Here is a 23,416-nt window from a genome sequence, read left to right as displayed (position 1 = left end):
TTTGTGTCTCTAAATACCATATTGGCGGATTGCCGTCATTCAGGTCATTCATTTCCTGCTCCATTTTAATCAGGTCGTTCTGATTTGACTCGCATGGTGACGTCACGTGGCGAGGATGGAGCGGATAGTGATCCGATTGGCTCTGTGGTTGTAGCGCACCAAACAGGGTTTGACAGAGAGCAAGCGAGAGAGAGAGAGGGAGAATCAGATAGACCCTCGCGACAGAGCACACATACACACACGCGCGTCGCTCTCTCTCCCCCTCTCTATCTCTCTCTCTCTCTCGATTCGGGAGCGACTCAGCGAGCGGCACAGTGGAAGACTCCCTCAAACGGGAGAGGGAGAGAGAGAAAGAGAAGGGGACCTGCGTATCTCGCACGCAGCTGTGTTTACACAGTGCTCTCTCTCTCTCTCTGTCTGCCACTCGCAGACTGTGTGTCACTGAAAGTGCTTATGGGCGGAGCCCAGCCAATAACAGGCTGAAATCTTGAGGCTGGAAAATTATGCTTTTGAGTACTCCATTAGACATATAAAACAATGATTTAAAAAAAAATAAACCTTACAGATGTCTTCCATAGACTCACAGGAATTGTGTAAAGTTGCCCAAATAGTGCTAGGAATAGCAATGCAGGTCCCCTTTAAAGGAAACATATGTGAAGGTATTAACACTTACAGAAAACATGTAAAAGAGATGAACCTTTAAGGAAACATATGAAAAGATAAACCTTTTAAACACAAGCTAAAACGGGGAAACACAACATGAATAGAGGAAACACAGCATTAAACATAGTATTAATATTATCCAGCAAACCTAGGAGGTTCAGTATCTGGAGTTGCTGCTGCGTTTGGCCACCAGAGGGCGGCAGAAAATCACTGTTCATATTGTTCAGGTAGGGTCCCTGGCTGGGACCATGACAATATCAGACTACTGACTGACAGATGGACTCTAAATGATCACATGAGCATAAAGACAGCATAAACACCTGACCTACACACCACACTAGGAAACTGCTGGCACACACTGCTGCTACTTACACTGTAGAATAATAAATTTGATATTTTATCCTGTTTTTTTTACCTTGTAAATATACCTTGTATTGTATAGATTGTATATAAAACGTTTTGTGGAACCAGCATTTGACATTTTTCTGAATGCATGTATGTACATTTAAAAAAGCTCTGACAATAAAATAATAGGAATATTGTTGTAGAGATGATTGAATGCAAGGCATGTTGATTGGCTTTGGATTGAAGCAAGGGGGGGGGGGAATGAAAGACCTCCATTCATGACTCCCCTTTTTTGGAGGGAGGTGATAAAGTAGGTCATTGGCCTAGAACAGAGAGTTTCTACAATTTGGAAATTCCATTGACAGTGGGGTGTTGTTGAGTAACCTCTCCCCATGGACTATATGAGGCATTGGCTTGCAGTGTGAAGCCAGATGGCCAGTCTCTGTGGTGCACATTATGAAGGTACAGTACTGTATGTGATTTGAGCTCAGCCATGTGTAACGGAGGTACCGCAGTCTATCCACAGTCACGAGGGACAGTAAGTGAAGCGGCTGTGGACGTTAAGCGGTGCTGCAAGTAAACTCACTCCCCAGAGGCATCCAGACCCAATAGCAAGAAGTGAATTCACCTCTTGGTATAGTGGTCTGCGATGTCGCCCGCGGTGCGGGAGACCGGGGTTCAACTCCCACTCAGGGCGATCCCTTAACAGGGGTCGAATCGAAATAAACACAACGCAGTAAGATCAGACCGGCTACACATGTCCTACAGTATATGATTTGACTGGTTTCACAGTTCAGTTTTGGTGGGGAAAAAAACATGTTCAGGGTAGTTCAGTGTTAAATAATAATAATAATAACTTTATTTGTATAGCACTTTTCATACAGAGGTTGCAGTTCAAAGTGCTTCACAACAGTAAAAAATACAGGCATAAGCGAGCATAAAAAGATAGACAGGTAGAATCACAGTGTTTCACATTAGGATCTAGCATCCCACTAGGCTCTCCGCTTACAGTTTTCAGTAACACAAATAGTAAAAATAGTTTAAAATGATTCAGTTTAAAAATAGTAAAATAAAAATAAAATAAAATAAAATAAAAATTATAAAATAGAACGGACATAAAAAATACAGGCATGAGCGAGCATAGCAAGATATGGCAAGTGACAACAATGCATAGACATAAGATTACTGTTGCTGTCTTTTCATATGTGGTTGTCGGTAATCTGTGTCTTTTCTGTTGTTTGTCTACAGACAGACTTGACTATAGCGTTGTCGTCCTCACTGGTATTGCTGCTGTCATCTCTCTCTCCAGTTCAGTATGTAACCTACATTACATCACACACACACACACACACACACACACACACACACACACACACACACACACACACACACGCACACGCACACGTACACACACACACACACACACGCACGCACACACACACACCACATTTCTTACTTATTGCAGTATTTTGTCACAGATGACACATTTATATGGAGGATTGGAATATATCAACGAAACACATTTTGATCTGACTATCCTTCTCAGTTGTCAACAGCCTGTGAGAACTGCAGATGGGGGCCTTCTGGAGAGTGGTCTGAATGTGATGGCTGCAGCAGAACAAAGGTAGTAGAACATGTGTGCACGCACACACACACACACAAGCTATGCATACACATGCACTAATCATCATAATCATTTCTTCCTTTTAAACCCCTTCAGGTGCGCACACACCATGTGGAGGTCTACGCCCAATATGAGGGCAGCCCATGCCCTGGGCAAGCCTCTCAAAGCCTGTCATGTGTTCCACAAAGAGGCTGCCCCTTGGAAGCCGGCTGTGGAGAAAGGTTCCGCTGTAGCTCAGGTATACATTCCAGTTCAGGACCTTCTGAGCTAACCGTGGTTACGATGTTTCAGCTGTCTCTCACGCCATCACTTTCTCAATTGATGGATATATAAAACCCCCAGGATTATCACGAACAAGGTCATTAAAAGGTGCTGTAAGTGGTTTTGTTTCTTAAAATAAGTGGTCGTCTACGTGTTAAAATAATAGCAGCTCAACACTCCCCGACAGCCATCACTGATTTATAGATTGTCTGCTCAGTGCTCAGTAACATGTGTCTCCCAGTCCCTCCGCTCTGCAGTAAAAACCGAAAATAGATTTTCTGGTATCCTGTTCCCACTTCATCCAATGAGGAGAGAGAACTCCACACTGCAAAAACAAAGAAATAAATGTTTAAGCAAACGAGTAAAATAATCTACCAGTGCAGTAAGCAAACATATCTATAGGGTTCTCCCTCCTGATTGGATAAAGTGGGAACCGGTACCAGAACATTTATTTTGTGTTTACTGCAGAGTGGAGGGACTGGGAGACCCATGTTACCGAGCAAACACTCTATATCAATGTTTGAATGTAGAGCTATTTAACACTTATTATTTTAACAAAATAATACCATTTACAGCACTTCTTAATTAAAATAAAGTGAACATTTTAAAAAGACACCACAGCTATGGATGCATAAACAGCATTGAAATGTATTTCAAATGTATACAAAATATCTTATTTGAATCATATTTATAACCAGGGGCTCGCTGTTGGGACAAATTAAGATACTGCAAGTTCCACTGACTAGTGATAGAAAAGCTATATGCGTCCATTGTGAATTTCACCAAGGGGATTAATAAAGGAACACTTGACACTGCAGGCCAGTGCATCAGCCGGGGCTCTGGTGTGCAACGGGGATCAGGTCTGTGAGGACGGCCTGGATGAGAGGGGCTGCGACATGGAGAGCAGTCATGTATGCGAGATGGACAAGACTCCACCTAACTCTGACTTCGCCGGCAGAGGGTAAGACACCTTTTGTCAGGGAGGCGTGTATCCTTTCGGCAACTGGCTTGTCCTTCCGCGCTCCTGTTTTGCGCTCTGATTGGCCAGGTCATGTGACATGTGCGCCCAATAGCGTGACGACCCATTTCCGCGTCGAACAGCCTGCAAACTACCTGGCGTTCTATCGCCATGCTCTAAGACAAACTCTAACCTTAACCAACTTCGAAAGAGTGCCTAAGCTTAACCGTGCAAAAACTTGCCGTCCCACGATTGGCGCACATGTCACATGACCTGGCCAATCAGATTGCAAAACCGGAACGCGGAAGGACAAGCCAGTTGCCAAAAGGATTCACGTGTCAGGGAGGGAGGCCACCTAACAGGCATGGGGCAACTGGGTTCTACCATCTGCACTGACAATGGCCATTACTTACTTAGTAACCCTGAGCAAGGGGAGCCGATTCCCCATGCATTTGTGTACCATCCTGCTCCAAGGTTGGGAACAGATGCTTAGCTAACAGTTGTAAAGGTCCTGTGATACGACACAATGGGTAGTTGCTTGCATCATGTCATATGGTTGTATCAGTCCCTCTGAAAATAAAAACATGCATACTGTACATGAAACTAATTCGACATTCACTGGTCACTGTCAGTAGTGGAAATTAACTTCCCACTACAGTCAGGACAGCTGAAACCTGGCAAATTTTCCGTCATTGACTAAAAACACACCTCTTCAAACAATATCTGAAGAGAAAAAAAAACCTTACTGACTTTATTTTACTATTCGCTTACTACTATGCTACTATATATTTATACTCTTACCTATCTTGCTAGTATGTCTATACTACTATGCATTCAGGAGCGTAACACTCAATCAATCAATTTAATTTTTTTATTCTATTTATTTTTGTCGTTATGCCAATTCCCTTCCTGGTCGTTGCGCGCATTGCCCCACTGTCGGCCTGGGGAGGGTGTAGAACTACCACATGCCTCCTCCGATACATGTGGAGTCGCCTTTTCACCTGACAGTTAGGAGTTTCACTGGGGGAACGTAACGCGTGCAGAGGTTCACGCTATTTCCCCCAGATGCCCTCCCTGCTGAACAGGTGCCCCGCCCCCGACCGACCAGTAGGAGTCGCAGTTTACAACGACCAGGACACACATACCCCACTGGATTCCCACCCGCTAACACTGCCAATTGTGTTAGTAGGAACGACTGACCAAGCCGGAGGTACCGCTGATGGCTGGATTCGATCCCAGAGTCTCTGCGGTGGGAGGCGAGTGCTTAGTCCACTGTGCTACCCAGCCGCCTGTTCGACACTATTTGACGAACAATGCCACTGATCCTTGCCAGAGATGTACCCCTCCTGCTGACTTATTACTGAATTATTACTTACATTTAGACGACACTTTTATCCAAAGCAACTTAATAATTGTAAGTGTTCATGTGTTCTTTTCAGAAACCGCCTTTTAGTCTGTTCATCACTTTTGATACATTTAGTTTATTGAGACGGTCTAATCCTCCAGGTATGATGTACTGACGGGGAAGCTCCGAGTCGGGGTCATCAGCACTGGGAGCTTTGGGGGCCAATGCAGGACGGTGTTCAGTGGAGACCACAACATCCTGTACAGACTGCCACAGAGCATCCTCAGATACAATTTTGAGGTACGTTTTACCCTGTAAGCTTGTATATTATCTACTTAAACTACACATATAGCAGATTTGAAACGAATGGTTAATACAACAGAGTTAAGATATCCCCTACTCTTAAAAGAACACGCCAACATTTTGGGAAATTAGCTTACCGTCTTCTCCAGAGAGAGACAAGAAGATTGATAGCAGTTTTCTCTCTGTGCGTTCACTATAAAGCTATCTGGCGGGACGTTAGCCTAGCTTAGCACAATGAATGGAAGCGGACATGGCCGGTTAGCCGGGAGCATGTCTATGTTCCCCGGGTCCTATGTTCCCCGCTTTGATTGATTGATTGATTGAAAATTTTAGACCACCAGCCCTGATTCCAAACTCTAACCTTAACCAGTTCGAAAGAGGGCCTAAGCTTAACCGTTCGAAACAAGGCGGACATTAATAATTAATAAAATAATAAAAATTTATAAAATGTTCAATCTATTAATCAATCAAAGCGGGGAACATAGAACCCGGGGAACATAGGGATGATCCCGGTTAAGCTAATTTCCCAACATTTTGGTGTGTTCCTTTAAGTGCACTAACAAAAATAATTGGTTGAAATCTGTTGTTTAAAAGTCTTGTTTCATGCTGCAGGTGAAAGTAGACAATGATGAGATTGACGAGTCCTACGAGAGCTCCTGGTCATACATGCAACACATCGAGGCCAGCGCCTTGTACGGACACGACTGCCGTACCTTCCACAGAGAGCTCAATGAAAACAAGGTCACTATTGTATAGCAGCTCTGTAATTATGTGGTGCTTTACAGAATAGACATTCAGTAGACACTGGGATTGCACTGGGGTGAGCACGGGTATCTCTATATAGAGATGTTGGTGCCTGAAGAAGTCCACTATTATCCCTGTACCCAAAAAATCCAAGCCTGCTTGCCTCAACGACTACCGCCCTGTAGCTCTCACCTCCATAGCCATGAAGTGCTTTGAGAAGCTAGTAAAGGGCTACATCTGCTCCTCCCTCCCCATCAACATGGACCCCCTGCAATTTGCATACCGCCCCAACAGGTCCACGGAGGACGCCATAGCCCATGTGCTGCACACAGCAGCATCACACCTGGACAAGAGGCAGGGGAACTATGTGAGAATGCTATTCATCGACTACAGCTCGGCATTCAATACCATAGTCCCCTCCATACTCATAGCCAAGCTCAGGGACCTGGGCTTGAACTATGACCTCTGCCAGTGGGTCTTGGACTTCCTGACTGGCAGACCCCAGGTGGTGAGAGCAGGCAACTGCACCTCCTCATCCATCACCCTCAACATAGGGGCCCCCCAGGGCTGTGTTCTGAGTCCCCTCCTCTACTCCCTGTACACACACGACTGTGTGGCTCAGCGGAGTAGCAATACAATCATCAAATTTGCTGACGACACAGTGGTGGTGGGCCTGATCTCTGCCAACGACGAGAGGGCCTACCTGGAAGAGGTCAAGGTCCTGGCGGGATGGTGCTAGGAAAACAGCCTCTCCCTGAACGTCAGCAAAACAAAGGAGATGATTGTGGACTTCAGGAGGTCGGGGGTCAAGGACTACAGCCCCCTCAGCATCGACGGGGCACCGGTTGAGAGAGTCAACAGCTTTAAGTACCTCGGAGCCTACATATCCGAGGACTTGACATGGACCACACACATTGACAGTGTTGTGAAGAAGGCACGACAACGCCTCTACTTCCTCAGGCGCCTAAGGAAGTTCCAAGTCAGTCAGAAGATCCTTAAGAACTTCTACTCATGTACAATAGAGAGCATCTTGACCGGCAACATCACCTCCTGGTTTGGGAATAGCACTGCACAAGACCGAAGCAGACTACAAAGAGTGACACGTTCAGCCGAACGCACAATTGGAGGGGGGCTCCCCACCCTCCAGAACATTTACAACAAGCGTTGCAAGGGCAAGGCTAAGAGAATCATTAAAGACTCCAGTCACCCGAACAACTGCCTCTTTGAACTGCTGCGGTCAGGCAAGCGATACCGGAGTCTCAAGGCGAGCACAGAAAGACTCAGAAGAAGCTTCTATCCCCAGGCCATCAGGCTGCTAAACGAACAATGAACACTACACAACAACAACCACCAAACGCACATAGCACACACATCCACACGCACACACTCACTTTAAACAAACACACTGTAGCACCCACTCCACACACTTTATAGCACACACCCACTTTAAACAAACACACTGTAGCACCCACTCCCCACACTTTATATTTATTTATGAAGGATTGCACTACAACTCGTACATTTACATTTTACATTTAGTCATTTAGCTGACGCTTTTATCCAAAGCGACTTACAAGTTCTGTACGACAAGCCATCAGGAAGGGCACAACTCTATCAGCTGAGCAACAATGTTCATCAAAGTGTTGAGTGCTACAGTGTAGGTTAGTTTATTAGGACAAGTGCATGACAGTACGGTTAGTTAGGGTTAGATTTTTTTTTATTTTTTTTAATTCAGATAATGGTTGAAGAAGTGCGTCTTTAGTCGACGGCGAAAGATTGGACGTGATTCGGCTGTCCTAACTGGGGTGGGTAGTTCATTCCACCATTGTGGGGCAAGGACTGAGAATAGGCGACTTCTCTTTGATGACCCTCCCGGAGCTTGGATAGGAGTAGGTCTGAGGCGGCCAGAAGATGCAGAGCGTAGGGGTCTTGAGGGTGTGTAGTTAGAGACCATTGACCGGAGGTAGGCGGGAGCGGTTCCCTTTGCCGCACGGTATGCTAGGTCGAGGGCCTTGAAGCGGATTCGTGCAGCAATGGGGAGCCAGTGCAGGTCCCTAAGAAGTGGGGTGACATGGGCCGACTTCGGTAGGTTTGAGATCAGGCGGGCCGCTGCGTTCTGAATGAGTTGAAGAGGCTTAGTGGCAGTGGCCGGGAGGCCAGCGAGCAGTGCATTGCAGTAGTCGAGGCGGGAGATGACTGTTGATTGGACGAGGAGTTGGGTGGCTTCTTTTGTCAGGAAGGGGCGTATCCTTCTGACGTTGCTCAGGAGGAATCGGCAGGTTCTGGTCGTCGCTGCGATGTGAGCAGAGAAGTTCAACTGGTCGTCGAGGACAACACCAAGGTTCTTGGCGGTCGGGGACGCAGTCACAGCTGCATTCTCGACTGTGATTGAAAGGTCGGTTAGGGGGGAGGATTTGGCCGGCAGGTGGAGCAATTCTGTTTTGCTTAGGTTCAGTTTGAGGTGGTTGGACGTCATCCAGGCTGAGATGTCGGACAGACAGGCCGAGATCCGCACAGAGACGTGGATATCTGAGGGAGGGAAGGAGAGGAAGAGTTGAGTATCGTCGGCATAACAATGGTAGGAGAAGCCATGAGACGTGATAATGTTACCCAGTGATTTAGTGTAGAGGGAGAAGAGAAGGGGTCCTAAAACCGAGCCCTGGGGGACACCCGTCCGCAGGGGGCGGGTGGCCGACAGGGTCCCTCTCCATGACACTTGGTAGGAGCGGTCATTGAGGTATGATGACAGCCATGTCAGCGCAGAGCCAGCCACTCCCATTCCTGCGAGGGCCGCAAGGAGGATCTGGTGGTTGACTGTGTCGAAGGCTGCAGATAGATCTAGGAGAATCAGGACAGAGGAGAGGCCTTTCGCTTTTGCTAAGTGAAGTGCCTCTGTGACCGCAATGAGGGCTGTCTCTGTGGAGTGACCAGTCCTGAAGCCTGACTGATTAGGGTCTAGGAGGTCATTCTGTAAGAGATAAGTAGTAAGTTGGTTGGATACAGCACGTTCAAGTGTTTTAGAAAGGAAGGAGAGAAGAGAGACAGGACGGTAGTTGCCTATGACGGTAGGGTTCAGGGTTGGTTTTTTTATGAGCGGCGTGACTCTGGCTTGTTTTAGGGAGGTGGGGACCACCCCCGAGTTGAGTGAGGAGTTGATGGTTGCAGTTAGGAATGGGAGGATGTCTGGTGCTATGGTCTGGAGGAGTGGGGAGGGTAGCTGGTCCAGCTGGCAAGTAGTCGGACGGTTTGACGTTACCAGTGTCAGGGTCTCTGCTTCTGTAATGGGAGAGAAAGATGACAGAGTGAAGGATGAGGTTCTCGATTCAGCATTTGGAATGGGTGGGGGTTGGGAGAAGGAGCTGCGGATGTTCTCCACTTTTTCCTCAAAGAAGATCGCAAAGTCTTCGGCAGAGAAAGATGAGGGAGGGGGGGGTGGGGGGGGAGTGAGGAGGGAGGACATGGTAGCATGCAGTTTGCGAAGATTCTTGGCAGAGGCCTCGATCCTATGGTGGAAGAAAGAAGCTTTGGCATTAGTGATGGTTTTGGAGAATGTTAACAAGTACACCTTACTGTAAATTGTACCTAAATTGTACCTCATCCCATTTCTGCTTTGCACTATATAGTACTGTACATTAGTACACTGCATAGTATTGTATATTATATGGTAACTCAGAACATTGTACATATGTCTATACCGAACACTGTGACCTAATTTTCTTCTTCTAAATTACATGCTATACTATGTTATTTGATACTATCTTGTCTAGCACAGTCTCTGGAGCGTAACAGTAAGAAGCATTTTGTATGAAAGTATTCTGTACTTCTGTATGACAACTATTAAAGAAACTTGAAACTTGAAACTTGAAACACCCTAGTGTTATCCAGGTGTATGTAATGGTGTATGTATCTGTGTATCTAATGTTAGTGAGTTAGCATGTCTACTTTGTACACTAACTGATTTAACGAACTTTTTATTTACCTACTGTATGTCCTATTTTATAATGTTTTATGTCAGCCCTTTAAGGGATGGGTGTTGCAAATTAGCTTTGGCTATACAAACACTATGATACAGGCATTATCTATGTATTTGTATCTCTTTGTTGTCTCTTTCAAATAAATCAAATCAAATCAATCGATCACATTGTGTGAACACAATGAAGAGAACATTGGAGTGTGGGGGTCAGGCAACAAGACAAACGTCTTTCTCTGGTCTGCATCCCCTTAACAATTGTGTGTATTGAGCCGTACTGTATTGTACCCATTCTGCAATCTGTTAAATAAATTTTTTTTTTTTTTTAAACTTTGGCCATCCCGCCGGCTCTTTTTTGCGTTTATCGCATTTTCTCTGGTCAAGAATGACCGACAGACAGAAACAGGTTGAATGGGGGTACAGGTGGGGGGAAGACACTCTGAGAAAGGCACGGCTGCAGTCCGGGAATCGAACTCGCTAAACCCCAGATCCGTGACGAGCACGGTTGTCCCCGGCGCCGAAATAGCGCTCGAGGTACACGGTGAGCTACTGGAGCTCCCCCGTTAAATAAAGTTTTCATTCATTCATTCAATGAATGAGTGGGTCGTGAGATAAGACTAAATCGCAAATTTTGGGTCCTTTGGTTTGAAAATGTTAAAAGAATCTAAGTCACTATTGGTGTTGACAGCAATATCTCACACTGTTTAGTAGGGTTGGGTACTGAACTCTGTACTTTTAAGGGTACCGACCCTTACAACAGTACTACCGAGTACCGAGTCACGCTAGATCAATCTGTACAAAACTTCGGTACCTTTACATGTTTAGTATAAGATATAATATGCTAGACAAGAGGGAGCCTTTTCCACAAAAATATATATATTACTGTCCCGTCTCTTGGGCCATTGGAAAGACCAGACGAGGTCAGAGGCGTTTGATAATATTAACGTGAGGATGGCCAGATCATGTGGATATTTAAACATTTAAAAACATGATCATGTGATTTTGTTTGTGTGGTGTGTCACAACGATAAATAACAATGTTGAAATTGAAAAGTTTGGATTTACAACTGAAATACATTTTTCTTTTGTTATTACAGAGAGTTACGTACCGAAAAAGGGTGCCGTAACCAAATTCCAGGAACTAGTACTGGTTCAAATGTGAACAGTACCCAACCCTACTGGTTTAGTTAGTGCCTGCATATTTTGCTCACCACACACCAGCCCATGAAACTTACTTTGTCTGATAAAGTTCTATGACCAGACCAACCTGTTTCAGATCTGACATTCCTCTCCTTTTTTTATCCACTTTTTCTCCTCTTTTTCAATTTTTCTCCCATCCCAATTCACTGTGCCAATTCTTCCCTCCCCTGTCTTGAATGTTGCTCGCATATGCCCCCCACTGGCCGGTTGTAGGGAGGATAGAAGCCTTGCATCACGTGTCCCCTCCGGTACACGAGGAGGCAGCCTGTTACATCTTTTCACCTGCCAGCGCTCATTGGCGAGGTGTAACGTGTGGGAGGCTCACACTACCCCCGCCATTTCCTGTCTCTGCTGTGCAGGCGTCCCCCAACCGACCTGTAGGAGTCGCTGTCCACAACGTGCAAATTACCACCCATCGACTTCCACCCGCTAACTCTGCCAATTGAGTTAGTATGACGGCTGGCCCAAGCCGGAGGCAACGCAGACAGCCGGAGTCGAACCCGGTGTCTCTTGCGTTGGTGACGAGCGCAATGTCCGCCGCTCCACCCAGCCGCCACTGACATTCCTCTCCTATACACCCTCCAGGCCCACAGACTTGTGATCCTAAAGAACCAGGTGGAACTGGCCCAGTTCCAGAACTCCGCTCCCCAGTATCTGACTCTTGCAGAGGGTTTCTGGAAGGCGTTATCCTCCCTGCTGTTGACTTACGACTACCCGGCCTACCGCCAAGTGCTGCAGAGCTACGGGACCCACTACATGTCGGAGGGCACGCTGGCAGGCCAGTACCAAGCCCTGCTGGAGTTTGACATGCAGGCTCTCAAAGACGCCAGTGGGAGAGAGGGGCCTGACAGCGTGGGGCCTGACAGTGTGGGGCCTGACAGTGTGGCAGTGGGAGGAGCCCAGTATGGTTCTGCGGGGCTGCAGCTGGATGCATCTCTGTGAAGGAGGTGGGCTGTGCCGGCCGCGTGTACCTGTTCCGCAACAGTAAGTGACTTCCGGGGTAGGCCTGATTGGCCCCGACAGGCACGTGACGCGGCAAACTCAGGACGCGCAACGAGGCTGCTGAGAGCTGTCGCGCGGAAATAGGCTGTCTATTGCCATTCTCTAACACAAACTCTAACCTTAACCAGCTCCTTAACAGCGCCTAAACTTAACCGTTCTAACCTTAACCAACTCCGAAACAATGCCTAACCTTAACCTTAACCTTAACCATGCCTAACCTTAACCATAGAAAGAATATTGCCATTCTCTAAGACAAACTCTAACCTTAACCAGCTCCTTAACAGCGCCTAAACTTAACCGTTCTAACCTTAACCAAATCCGAAACAATGCCTAACCTTAACCTTAACCATGCCTAACCTTAACCGGCGAAAGAATACATGTTAAAAAAAAAATCACGTTAAAAAAAAAAGATTTGATGGGATTCGAACTCACCAACAACGGACCGCAGGATCGCAGGACCGCTGCTCTGCCAGGTGAGCTATAGCGCCGAATGACAGTCATGGCGTATTTGGACGGTTACGTAATTCCGTAAGCTCTGCCGCTCGGCTCCGCGGAGCGTGCCGCGCGGCAGAGAAAGTTGCGCGTCACGTGCCTGTCGGGGCCAATCAGGCCTACCCCGGAAGTCACTTACTGTTGCGGAACAGTTACACGCGTGCCGGCCTGAGGAAGCTCCACCTGCAGAGAGCCACGGAGCGGTACCTGGCGGAGCAGCACCCCTGCCACTGCCTCCCCTGCCGCCACACCGGCCGGGCCGTCCTGACGGGCACAGAGTGCAGCTGCGTCTGCAGACCGGGCACCACGGGGGCCGCCTGCGAGACGGGCAGCGCCACCGGAGAACAAGCGGGTAAACAACCCTAGTGTACAACCTGGAGTTCGGGGGCGACAGGAGGTAGAGCGGTCGTCTGGTAATCGGAATGTTCCCGGTTAGATTCCGGCTCCTCCTCCCGGCAGTGTCCTTGAGCGAGACACTTAACCCCCGATGAGCAGGTTGGCACCTTGCATGGTCGCCTCCGCAGTCGGTGTGTGAACGTGAGGCATGAGTTGTAAAGTGCTTTGGATAAAAGCGCTATATATACATGCAGCCCATTTTTTGCCGATTATCACCAAAGCAATCTGAACTATGCAGTGTGAAAATGTTAACGTTGGAATACAAGGATGGTCAGAAGATGTCCCAAGACTCCCAACTGGTCATAGTTCAAAATACAGAAATCAAGTTGGTTTCAAGTTTCTTTCAAAATTGCACATTTTGCAGTGTGTAAGCGATAATAAATACACAAAGCCAATTTTTATTTCCTTCCCACATATCATCTTTGTTGTGAAAAAGCTTTAATATTAACTCTTGCAATGATGTGTTGGAAGCCAACATATAGAATAGTATGTAGCACTATTTGATCTAATAACAATACTATTACGTACAGTAAGAAGCAGAAGGATTGAATGGGCAATAATATTGTTTTCTGTTCAGGAGTGATCCATGGCAGCTGGAGCTGTTGGACGTCCTGGGGTCCTTGCTCAGGAGGTCAAAGGTCAATGGCCCGCAGCTGCAATAACCCCGCCCCCAGCCGGGGGGGGTGGGTCTGCATTGTGCCGGGCTGGGAGTAGAACACAAGCCTTGTGAGGAACCAGACATCCAGTACTTGCAGTAAGGAAATGCTTGAAACACAGACACAGACGCACACGCGAACACACACACAGACGCACGCAAACACACAAGCATTATATTGCATGTACAAATTTGTGTTTTATTACACGTATATGTACATACTTACCAACTGTTTCGCCTGCTTTATAGTAACACTACTATCACCAACATCTCTAAAAGGGAGAACCCCCCCCTTGAACGGCCCTTCTAAGGTTTCTCCCCTCCACATTGCATGTGGTGCTTTTTTCCTATTGCTAGGTTTTTAGTGAGTTTTTCCTTACCTTCGTGTCTGGGATCCGGCTGTCAGCGTTGCCTCCGGCTTGGGCCGGCCGTCATACTGACTCAATTGGCAGAGCCAGCGGGAGGGGAGTCGATGGGTGGTAGTCTGATCGTTGTAAACAGCGACTCCTACAGGTCGGTCAGGGCGCCTGCACAGCAAAGACAGGAAATGGCGGGGGAAGTGTGAGCCTCCCACACGTTACACCTCGCCAATGAGAGTCCGTGCTGGCAGGTGAAAAGATGTGACAGGCTGCCTCCACATGTATCGGAGGGGACATGTGATGGGCTTCTATCCTCCCTACAACCGGCCAGTGGGGGGCACATGCGAGCAATGATCAGGACAGGGGAGGGAGAATTGGCACGAGGGGTAAATTGGGATGGGAGAAAAATCACAGAAAAAGGAGGAGAAAAAGTAGATACAAAAAAAAGAAGAAAGTAACTAGGTCACTAAGTCGCCATCCCCCCTGCTGCTGCCACAACATAAGAATGACAAAATTTTTCTTTTTAATAATGCTTTATTGAAAGTGCATAATGTCATAAATCATGATTGGCTGCTCAGACAGGTCATCATGAGACGTCATCAACCATCAGGCCATATAAGGTCGCAGCTGTTCACTGCTCAGGCACTCCATCCATTCTGAGACAACGGACTCAGTGTGTACTCCGCAAGTCGCACGTAACAGGAATCTCTCTCACTCTCACTCTCTCACTCTCTCTCAAGTAGCCAAATTACACTATAAGACGAACTGGATAGTTGATTTAACTTCATGCTGAAGCTATTCTAAAATCAGCTATAAGCGAGCGCACGTCCCATCTCCGGTCTGGGTTCTGGAGAGGTAGCTGACTGTACCCCTGGCTCTCTTATCAGCATTATGAGATAGTAACTAAATAGTAATGCACAGCCACTTGGAAAAGTAACTGTAATCAGATTACTGGCTTGTAAAAAGTAACAAGTTAGATCAGATTAGAGTAACTAGTTACTTAGTATCACTGGCTGAAACTGAATTCTGTGTGTTTGCATTCAGGATGATGGAGCCTCAGTGTTTCAATCTGTCCGTCAGCCCACCCCGGACATGTGGAGCCCCTCCAAACCTCAGGAATGGATTTATCTTGGTAACGGAAGTATAGAATATGACTTGTTTCAATTTTGAAAACCACTTAATTCCAAGCGAAATCTGAGCCAAGTCATAGACTATAGAACAGTATAATAATATGCCATATAGAAAAACATGGTAATGCTGAAGAAAAACGGGTGGTTCTTGACAAACGCAATAATATTGTTTTAATGGTGATTATGGGTAGTAGTGGCGTTGTACTCAAGACCATCCCAACAGAGGCCGGGAGTCGAGTATAGATCCAACACCGAAGGCTGCCGAGAGTCCAAGACAAAGATCAGAGAGTTGATTCTTCTGAGACTGAAAATGGAGTGGAGTGAAAATCTTTCAAAATGGCTGTATAAATTATATTGCCTAAGTAATTTATTTGGCTAATTGAGATTTCTGCCTAACTGTACTCTCCTCACACACTGCTGCATGTCCTCTGCCAATCAGAACGCTTGTTACGTAAAAATAATCTCCATCTGCCTTCCTAACTCACTCGTGTGACTTGTGCATGACTTCCTAGGCTCGGTTCATCACAAGTGAAATTTCTTTAAGCTAATTTGTGTTTCTTCAATTTACTATAGTGTAAATGTACTTTTAGTCGATCAGAAAAATTATTAATTGTGCGTTTAAACTTTAAACACAATGCTGTTGGCGAATACTTCATCACAGAACCACGCCTTTGGTATTGTTTTAAAGCTTAGATTCTTGGCTTTCTATAGCCAACTTATTACTTGTATTATTATCACCTTATTTTGTTACACAATGGTTGTTGTGTTTTTGTACTTTTGCTAACTTGTTGATGCACCATGTGGAACCTATTTTCAAAATATAAATAAACTCTTACACATTTTCTGGAATTTCTTTTATTTGTATTTTTTCAAAAATCTTAACCTCGGAAGAAGGGCCACATTTATTTTGTATACAAGAAAAAGGGTATTGGAAATGTAGGACTCACTGCATTAGTCGTATACCTACAGTATCATCACAGCAAAGATCACCCATATTGAGTGACGGTTGAAACAACAGAAACTAGACTAATAGGATTGTGTTGTTTCCCAGCAAAAAAAAAGAAACTGGACATTCTGTGCAGTAGAACAAGATGTTTTGAATCTGTTAGCTGCTGCGCTCATTGTGTTCGTCTGTACCTTTTTAGAGATGCAGATACAGTGTAGCTTCCCTTTATCATCTTTGACGCTCCGATGTGCCTCTTAATAACACCAGATGCAACAGCTCTTTTTCCTTTAGAAGTATCCGTCCGCTTGATGTTCAGAAGGTCATTGATGAATTAAGATTGGGTACTAGCTGTGGTTACATTTTGAAAACCACTTAATTCCAAGCGAAATCTGAGCCAAGCCATAGACTATAGAACAGTATAATAATATGCCATATAGAAAAACATGGTAATGCTGAAGAAAAACAGGTGGTTCTTGACAAACGCAATAATATTCTTTTAAAGGTTATTATGGGTAGTAGTGAATAGTGATACCAACAGCAGCGTTGTACTCAAGACCATCCCAACATTTCAAAATGGCTGTATAAATTATATTGCCTAAGTAATTTATTTGGCAAATTGAGATTTCTGCCTAACTGTACTCTCCTCACACTGCTGCATGTCCTCCTCAGCCAATCAGAACGCTTGTTACGTAAAAAGAATCTCCATCTGCCTTCCTAACTCACTCGTGTGACTTGTGCATTACTTCCTAGGCTCGGTTCATCACAAGCGAAATTTCTTTAAGCTAATTTGTATTTCTTCAATTTACTATACTTTTAGTCGATCAGAGAAATTATGAATTGTGTGTTTAAACTTTAAACACAATGCTGTTGGCGAATACTTCATCACAGAACCACGCCTTTGGTATTGTCGTATACCTACAGTATCATCACAGCAAAGATCACCCATATTGAGTGACGGTGGGTGTCTTGACTGAGTCTTTGTTTTCAGAACCCCATAGAGATCTCTAACCGGTGGGCAGTAATATAGAATACACCTGCATAGACGGTCATTACCTTATCAATCAATCAATCAATCAATCAATCAATCAATCAATCAATCAATCAATCAATCAATCAATCAATCACATTTATTTATATAGAACATTTAAACATGACACTTGTCAACCAAAGTGCTTCACAAAGGATGCTTGGTTCATACACATACAGCTCATTATAGTAATATTCCACAATTATTACATTGATAGTAATAATGGCACACAGTCATAAATTCACCAACATGCGCATTTGTTATACATGCAGGACTCTTTGAGACAGACGTATGCGTATTACCGCTGCCATGTTTGGCGCGGAGCACCCGGGGGGGGGGGGGGGGGGGGGGGGGGCTGGGGGTTGACGAGACAGCCTTGGCTCCCCCCTCCAGCACGCATACGAGTTAGCTGCCATCACCAACGTGAGGCGCTGGGCCATACACGTAGGAGGGGGGGTGGGGGGGACCGCATGCCACTCTTATCTCCAAGAGGGCCTTCGACTCCAGCAGCTCTCTCTCTTTAGAGGGCAGGCTGTGGCTCAATGCACTGATGGTCAGAGCTGGAACACAGGACCTAAGGAATGTAAAAGTAAGTAGTTGGCACTTGCACTGCCAAATTATCTCTCATAGACCAAGATATCACCATCTCCAACAACAATTATTAATTGGAGTGAGAGAGAACGAGTTATTTGTGTCCATCTTAAGCTTATATGCACTAAGCTCATTTTAATTACCGTTTATATTGTACATATCTCGCTGTCCTGTATATTGTGTCCTATATGTTACTTTTGTGTTTATATTGTCTATATAAACACAAAATGTGTATGTGTATATACACAGTGGGAATGGGGGACATTTTCTGTATGTCTCGCACAAATGGAAAACTGACATTTGACTTATCTACTAGGTGCAACATGTGGAGTTCCGTCCCTCAACAGTGATGTCATAGGCACCCCCACCAAAGTGGCGTATGACATCGGAGAAGGCGTGTCCTTGTCTTGTCCTGACAGGACGTCACTGGAGGGAGAGGTGTCGGAGGTCATGTGCAGCCCGAGCCTCCAGTGGTCTCCGTCTCCAGAGGGAGTCCGGTGCAGTCAGAGCAGGTGCAGTGAAGAATACAAGATACTACTTTAACCCTTTCTGTAACCCTGTGCGTTTCAATGACCCACAGCCAATGTTATATCATCGTTCGAACGTCTGGGAAGGTTCTGTTTGTGACTGTGAGCTAGGGAGGTAACTGCCTGGGAAGGTCCTGTTTGTGACTGTGAGCTAGGGAGGTAACTGCCTGGGAAGGTTCTGTTTGTGACTGTGAGCTAGGCAGGCAGGGCCGGACTGGGGAAATAATTCATACCGGGAGATATAGCGCGAAATATAGCCCCAGTCAGGCCACTTTTTAAGCGGGGGGTCTGGGGGTCCCCCACCAGGAATTTTTTTGTTACAAAGACTTAATTTCCTGCATTCTGGTGAATTTTAGTGCATGTGAATCACAAACTAATGAGCCAACAATTGCTTAGTACAATGTACTGTTATGGACCTCAAATAAAACTGTTGTGGCACTAGCAATGCTACTCTCTCCACCTTCAAAAAGAAAAAAGCAAGAGCACAACATATTTTTCTATTTACTATTATAATACAGTTAACCACTCTCTGCTGTAAGGGCCTTTCTTTTTCTTTGTTTTATCCCTCTCTCCTCCACCCTTTCTCTTTCTTCCACTGTCCATCTTGACATCAACGTTAATTGACTTTCGCTCTACTGTATCTCCCCCGAGTCCCTCACTACCTGGCTCATTGCCTGGCTGTTATTCTGCATCTCAGTGCCGTCTGCCATTCCATTCGCCGCCTCCGCTGTCAATCAGTTGTATCGCCTGGTCCCGCCTCCACCAATCACAAGCGGCAGCACGGCTCCATTGTGTGTGTGTGATCCGCGTGAGAGAGAGAGTCAGATAGTTCTCCAACTCTGTCGCAGACAGTGAAATCCTGGTTGTTCCCCACCCATCTAGGTTATCTAACTATCGCGCCGCGCCGCCGCCACAACTAGAAACAATGGCCTGGCGAAAAAAAAATAATAATAATAATATATATATATATATATTTTTTTATATAATTTTTTTTTTTTTAATCTGTGCAGGCCAGGCCACCGGGAAAACTCCCGGTGCTCCCGATGGCCAGTCCGGGCCTGTAGGCAGGTAACTGCCTGGGAAGGTCCTGTTTGTGACTGTGAGCTAGGCAGGTAACTGCCTGGGAAGGTCCTGTTTGTGACTGTGAGCTAGGCAGGTAACTGCCTGGGAAGGTCCTGTTTGTGACTGTGAGCTAGGCAGGTAACTGCCTGGGAAGGTCCTGTTTGTGACTGTGAGCTAGGCAGGTTACTGCCTGGGAAGGTCCTGTGAGCTAGGCAGGCGACTGCCTGGGAAGGTCCTGTTTGTGACTGAGCTAGGCAGGCGACTGCCTGGGAAGGTCCCACTCACTCAGTACCACATGGGGAGGGCGGCGGGGGATTTGGCAATCTATTCTATCAAAATAACATACCTCTATAATGCAGTTCGTAAAATGAAATCGGTCAATTCGATCGTCCAGGGCGGCATATAAGCTAGGAACGCCACTGCTGAGTCCTCACCATGCATCACAAAGGTTTCAAATATGACCCATTCACAATCTACATCATAACCATGTAGTAAAAGACAAATGTTATTGACTTATCATTACCTACAGTAACATCAATTTGCAGTTGGGTTATATGAGGGAATCCAACCACCACTTCATAGACTTCCTAGCCCGTCCTAAAGTGAGCTAATCACAAGCGTTCTGCCTCCATCCTGCTGTCCGCTTGCAGCGCCACCGGCCCCCACGGCGCCATCTGGCCTGAACTGTAAACCCTGGCAGACTGTGGGAAGGACTCAGTGTGTGTGTAAAATGCCGTTCCAATGCCAGTAAGTATAACCATCAGCAGTCATTTCTCTCAACATGATGACCATGTGTTCAACACAGGGACGTCTCTAAACTGTAGAAGCCACTTGATGAATTGAATCTTGTTGGGTTGTTTTTGTTTCCTCCACACAGGCCATCATTGCAGTTGTGCGCCAAGATTGGCTCGGGACAAATGCGCCTATTGGGCATGTGCCAACTAGGAGCTCTGCAGTGTCTGGGGCGGAGCTTCACGCTGGCCAATCACAGTGAGTGTGATTGGCCAAAGGAGACGTTCACTTCTTGCCAAAACTGCAAGGAAGGGGAAAAGTGTGATGGTAATTATTATCTGTGACTGTGGCCCTTCATTAACTCATTGAACGCCAAAAACGGGTATTCTCGTTTTTCAAAGCCAACTGTTGGCCGCCAAAAACGTAAATACTCGTATTTTTTTTTTATCTTTTTTGTTATTATTATTCTAAACAGTCCACCGGACCTTCTTGTGTGAGCTCTGTGTGAATTGTAATTGAAATGGCAATCAAATCCTGATAGGTGGCAGTATCGCCTACCTTTTGAACTGGGCTAGTTTACTGTGGGGAAGGGGGTTGCTCACTCACTGCTGGCTACCACTAGCCTGCGGACTGTCTATGCAATGGCGAGCGAACTATTGGAGATTATTATGAAGAGGACAAAACGATCACACTTAACACATTGAGTGCCACGGACGCGTGTTGTCGTTAGTTCATGCCGACCGTTGAGTGCCCCCGACACTATATAGTGTTTGTTTGTCGTTTTCTATTTATTTATTGGCGATTTGAATTCATATTTCATCAATCGAGCCTCGGGTTAGTGCTGCAGAGTCTCTCTGAGCTCAATTGGGAAGATAACGCCCCCTATCGTCTCTCCCTGTGGTACTGCACCCCATTACTTTACACTGATGCAGGGGGGGTGGCCAGTTTGCTCATTTTACTTTTCCCTCAAGCCAAATGAAGGATCGATTGTGCTCGCCGGCCCGGAAAACGCGTGGATTATGTATTTACAGGACCCAACACTGTAATCAATAAGCGTGATCGATATTTGGAATGGCGATCAGGAATTGGAATAATCTTTTTGGATAACATCTGATCTCAGGTAAGGAATTTATTTTACCAGTCTTAGGATAATCAGAGCTGTTTTCACCTATATCTCAGCGTTTGCCCCATGTGTGTGTGTGGCTGTGATCGCTGATGAGGAAATGAGAGAATCGATTTTTCAGCCCGCCTCTATAGCGTGCATAAGTACACATATACTATCGATAATCTAGCGTTTATTTGAAAACGATTCATAAATAGGCCGAAAAATGACAACGTTTTTGTGTATGCTAGAATATTCCAGTAAATGCCTTTTTATCACGGAATCTATATATTTTCCTTGAAAACGAGGGCTTTTCAAAATGCTATAAAACGAAAATGAACCGATTAAAAAACAATCCGTTTCGACAATGTTGACTGCAAACAAGTAATTGATAAGCGACAGGCAGATTAGACACATAATTTAAGACAGAGATTATGCGTTTAGAGCGCTATCATTGAAGTGGGTCCTGGCATTTAACCATGTTTCCCATGTTAATGGCTGGCACTCAAACTGTTAAGGATGATAAGGTGCGTTTTCACCAGACTACATTGGACTCAGCACTTCTGGTAAATCATAAAAATACTATAGTCAAACCGGCCGAGCATGTAACATCTGTTCCGCAGTAGTCGCCGACACTAGAGTTGAGAGCACTCCAGACTAGGGCCAACTAACGTTCGGCAATGGCGATCGCCTAGAGATTATTATGAAGAGGACAAACGGTGACGATCCATCCATAGCATAAGGTGCGTTTTCACCAGACTATGTTGGATTCTAGTATTTTCAAACAGGCTGTTTGGATGTAACGATAACGTTATCTGTTGGGCGCTGCCAGGGCCAACTAACATTATTTATTGTTCTGACCCAAGACACTTCGGAGCAAGAGTGGACAGGGTTTTGGTGGACCTGCTGACAAAGGTAACATCTATTTCACTGAACCCCATCATAAAACATGCCTTTGTAATGATCCCAGAAAACGATTCCGCGAAGGGACCCATGGTTTGAGAATCATTCTACTATGGTCATGTTACCTTTGACCTGGAAATAATATAGGTGGCAGGCGAGCAACCCGCATGAAATGCGCATATGCGCACAAAACACGCCATATCTCGCGTTCCAGGAAACGGAAGTGGATTATTTTGAAAAGGGACGATTCTTTGCATGGGATAGCGCAGGAACGAAGGTATGTAGAACTAAAAAAAGATTCCCCTGTTGGAGTATACATATTTCCTTTCAAATGAGCCATACTATTGTCTCCATAGCTATAATATAGAATATACGATGGGTCTGCAAACATCATGAAAATGGTCAAAAAACGCTGGCGCCAGGGAGTACAGATGCAAAAACAGCGTGGCAGTGAAAGAGTTGAGTGTGTGTGTGTGCGCACTAGTTGTGAAATCCCTACCTTGTGTTTGATTCTAGACTCTGGGACGGAGTGTGTTTGCAAGGACCCAGCTGAATGTCCTGGAGACTCCACCCAACTGTATGTCACTTCAGGAGGGGACAGTGTTGCCATGACGATGACAGAGTGTGAGGTGGGGGCTCGGAGGTGTGCTACGGAGCAGGTTAACGTGGTCAACATTGAGGCTTGCCAGACCTGAGGATGGTTATTGTATTATTCTACTGACCCTTCTGTCGCTGTATATTGAAGAGGAATTTCTCTTTATATAGATGGATTGTACATAGACACGAGAAATTGTTTGTTTTTTTAAAACAAGATCACGTTTTCTTGTAGCACTATGCCTACTTTTGATGTTTTGCACTAAAAGATCAATTCAGCGATTGAAGACATTAATTAGTATAATATACCAGTATATTAAAGCCGTTAATTGACATATTACCAATGAGTAATTCGAATGGGCAGCAACAATGAACTTCAATAAACAACTTCCAACTACTAGAAAAGTTACTAGTACATTCAATGAAATTCACCAATACCAGTTGCAGAATATCAAACACTTAAAAACTAAACGGAGCACAAGTGAT

The 23,416-nt window shown here is 45.6% G+C and overlaps 1 protein-coding gene across 1 annotated transcript; it reads left to right on the top strand.

Annotated features, from left to right (window-relative positions):
* Positions 1 to 1,464: 1,464 nt before the first annotated feature.
* LOC311237045 (complement component C7-like) lies at positions 1,465 to 23,031 on the top strand (the record flags this gene model as incomplete). The annotated part of the gene is given in 19 exon segments (XM_084324853.1): positions 1,465 to 1,470; positions 2,257 to 2,321; positions 2,555 to 2,570; positions 2,573 to 2,632; positions 2,729 to 2,870; positions 3,712 to 3,728; positions 3,730 to 3,854; positions 5,358 to 5,496; positions 6,112 to 6,240; positions 11,998 to 12,350; positions 13,059 to 13,258; positions 13,880 to 13,977; positions 13,980 to 14,056; positions 15,361 to 15,448; positions 15,959 to 15,974; positions 18,327 to 18,512; positions 20,250 to 20,346; positions 20,477 to 20,658; positions 22,853 to 23,031. Coding segments are annotated over 19 exon segments (2,175 nt in total).
* Positions 23,032 to 23,416: the final 385 nt, after the last annotated feature.

Source organism: Notolepis coatsorum, assembly GCF_963971535.1.
Source record: "Notolepis coatsorum genome assembly, chromosome: 11".
Lineage (NCBI taxonomy): Eukaryota > Metazoa > Chordata > Actinopteri > Aulopiformes > Paralepididae > Notolepis > Notolepis coatsorum.
Note: the sequence above shows the minus strand (reverse complement) of the source record. Positions and strands in the feature narration are given on the sequence as shown.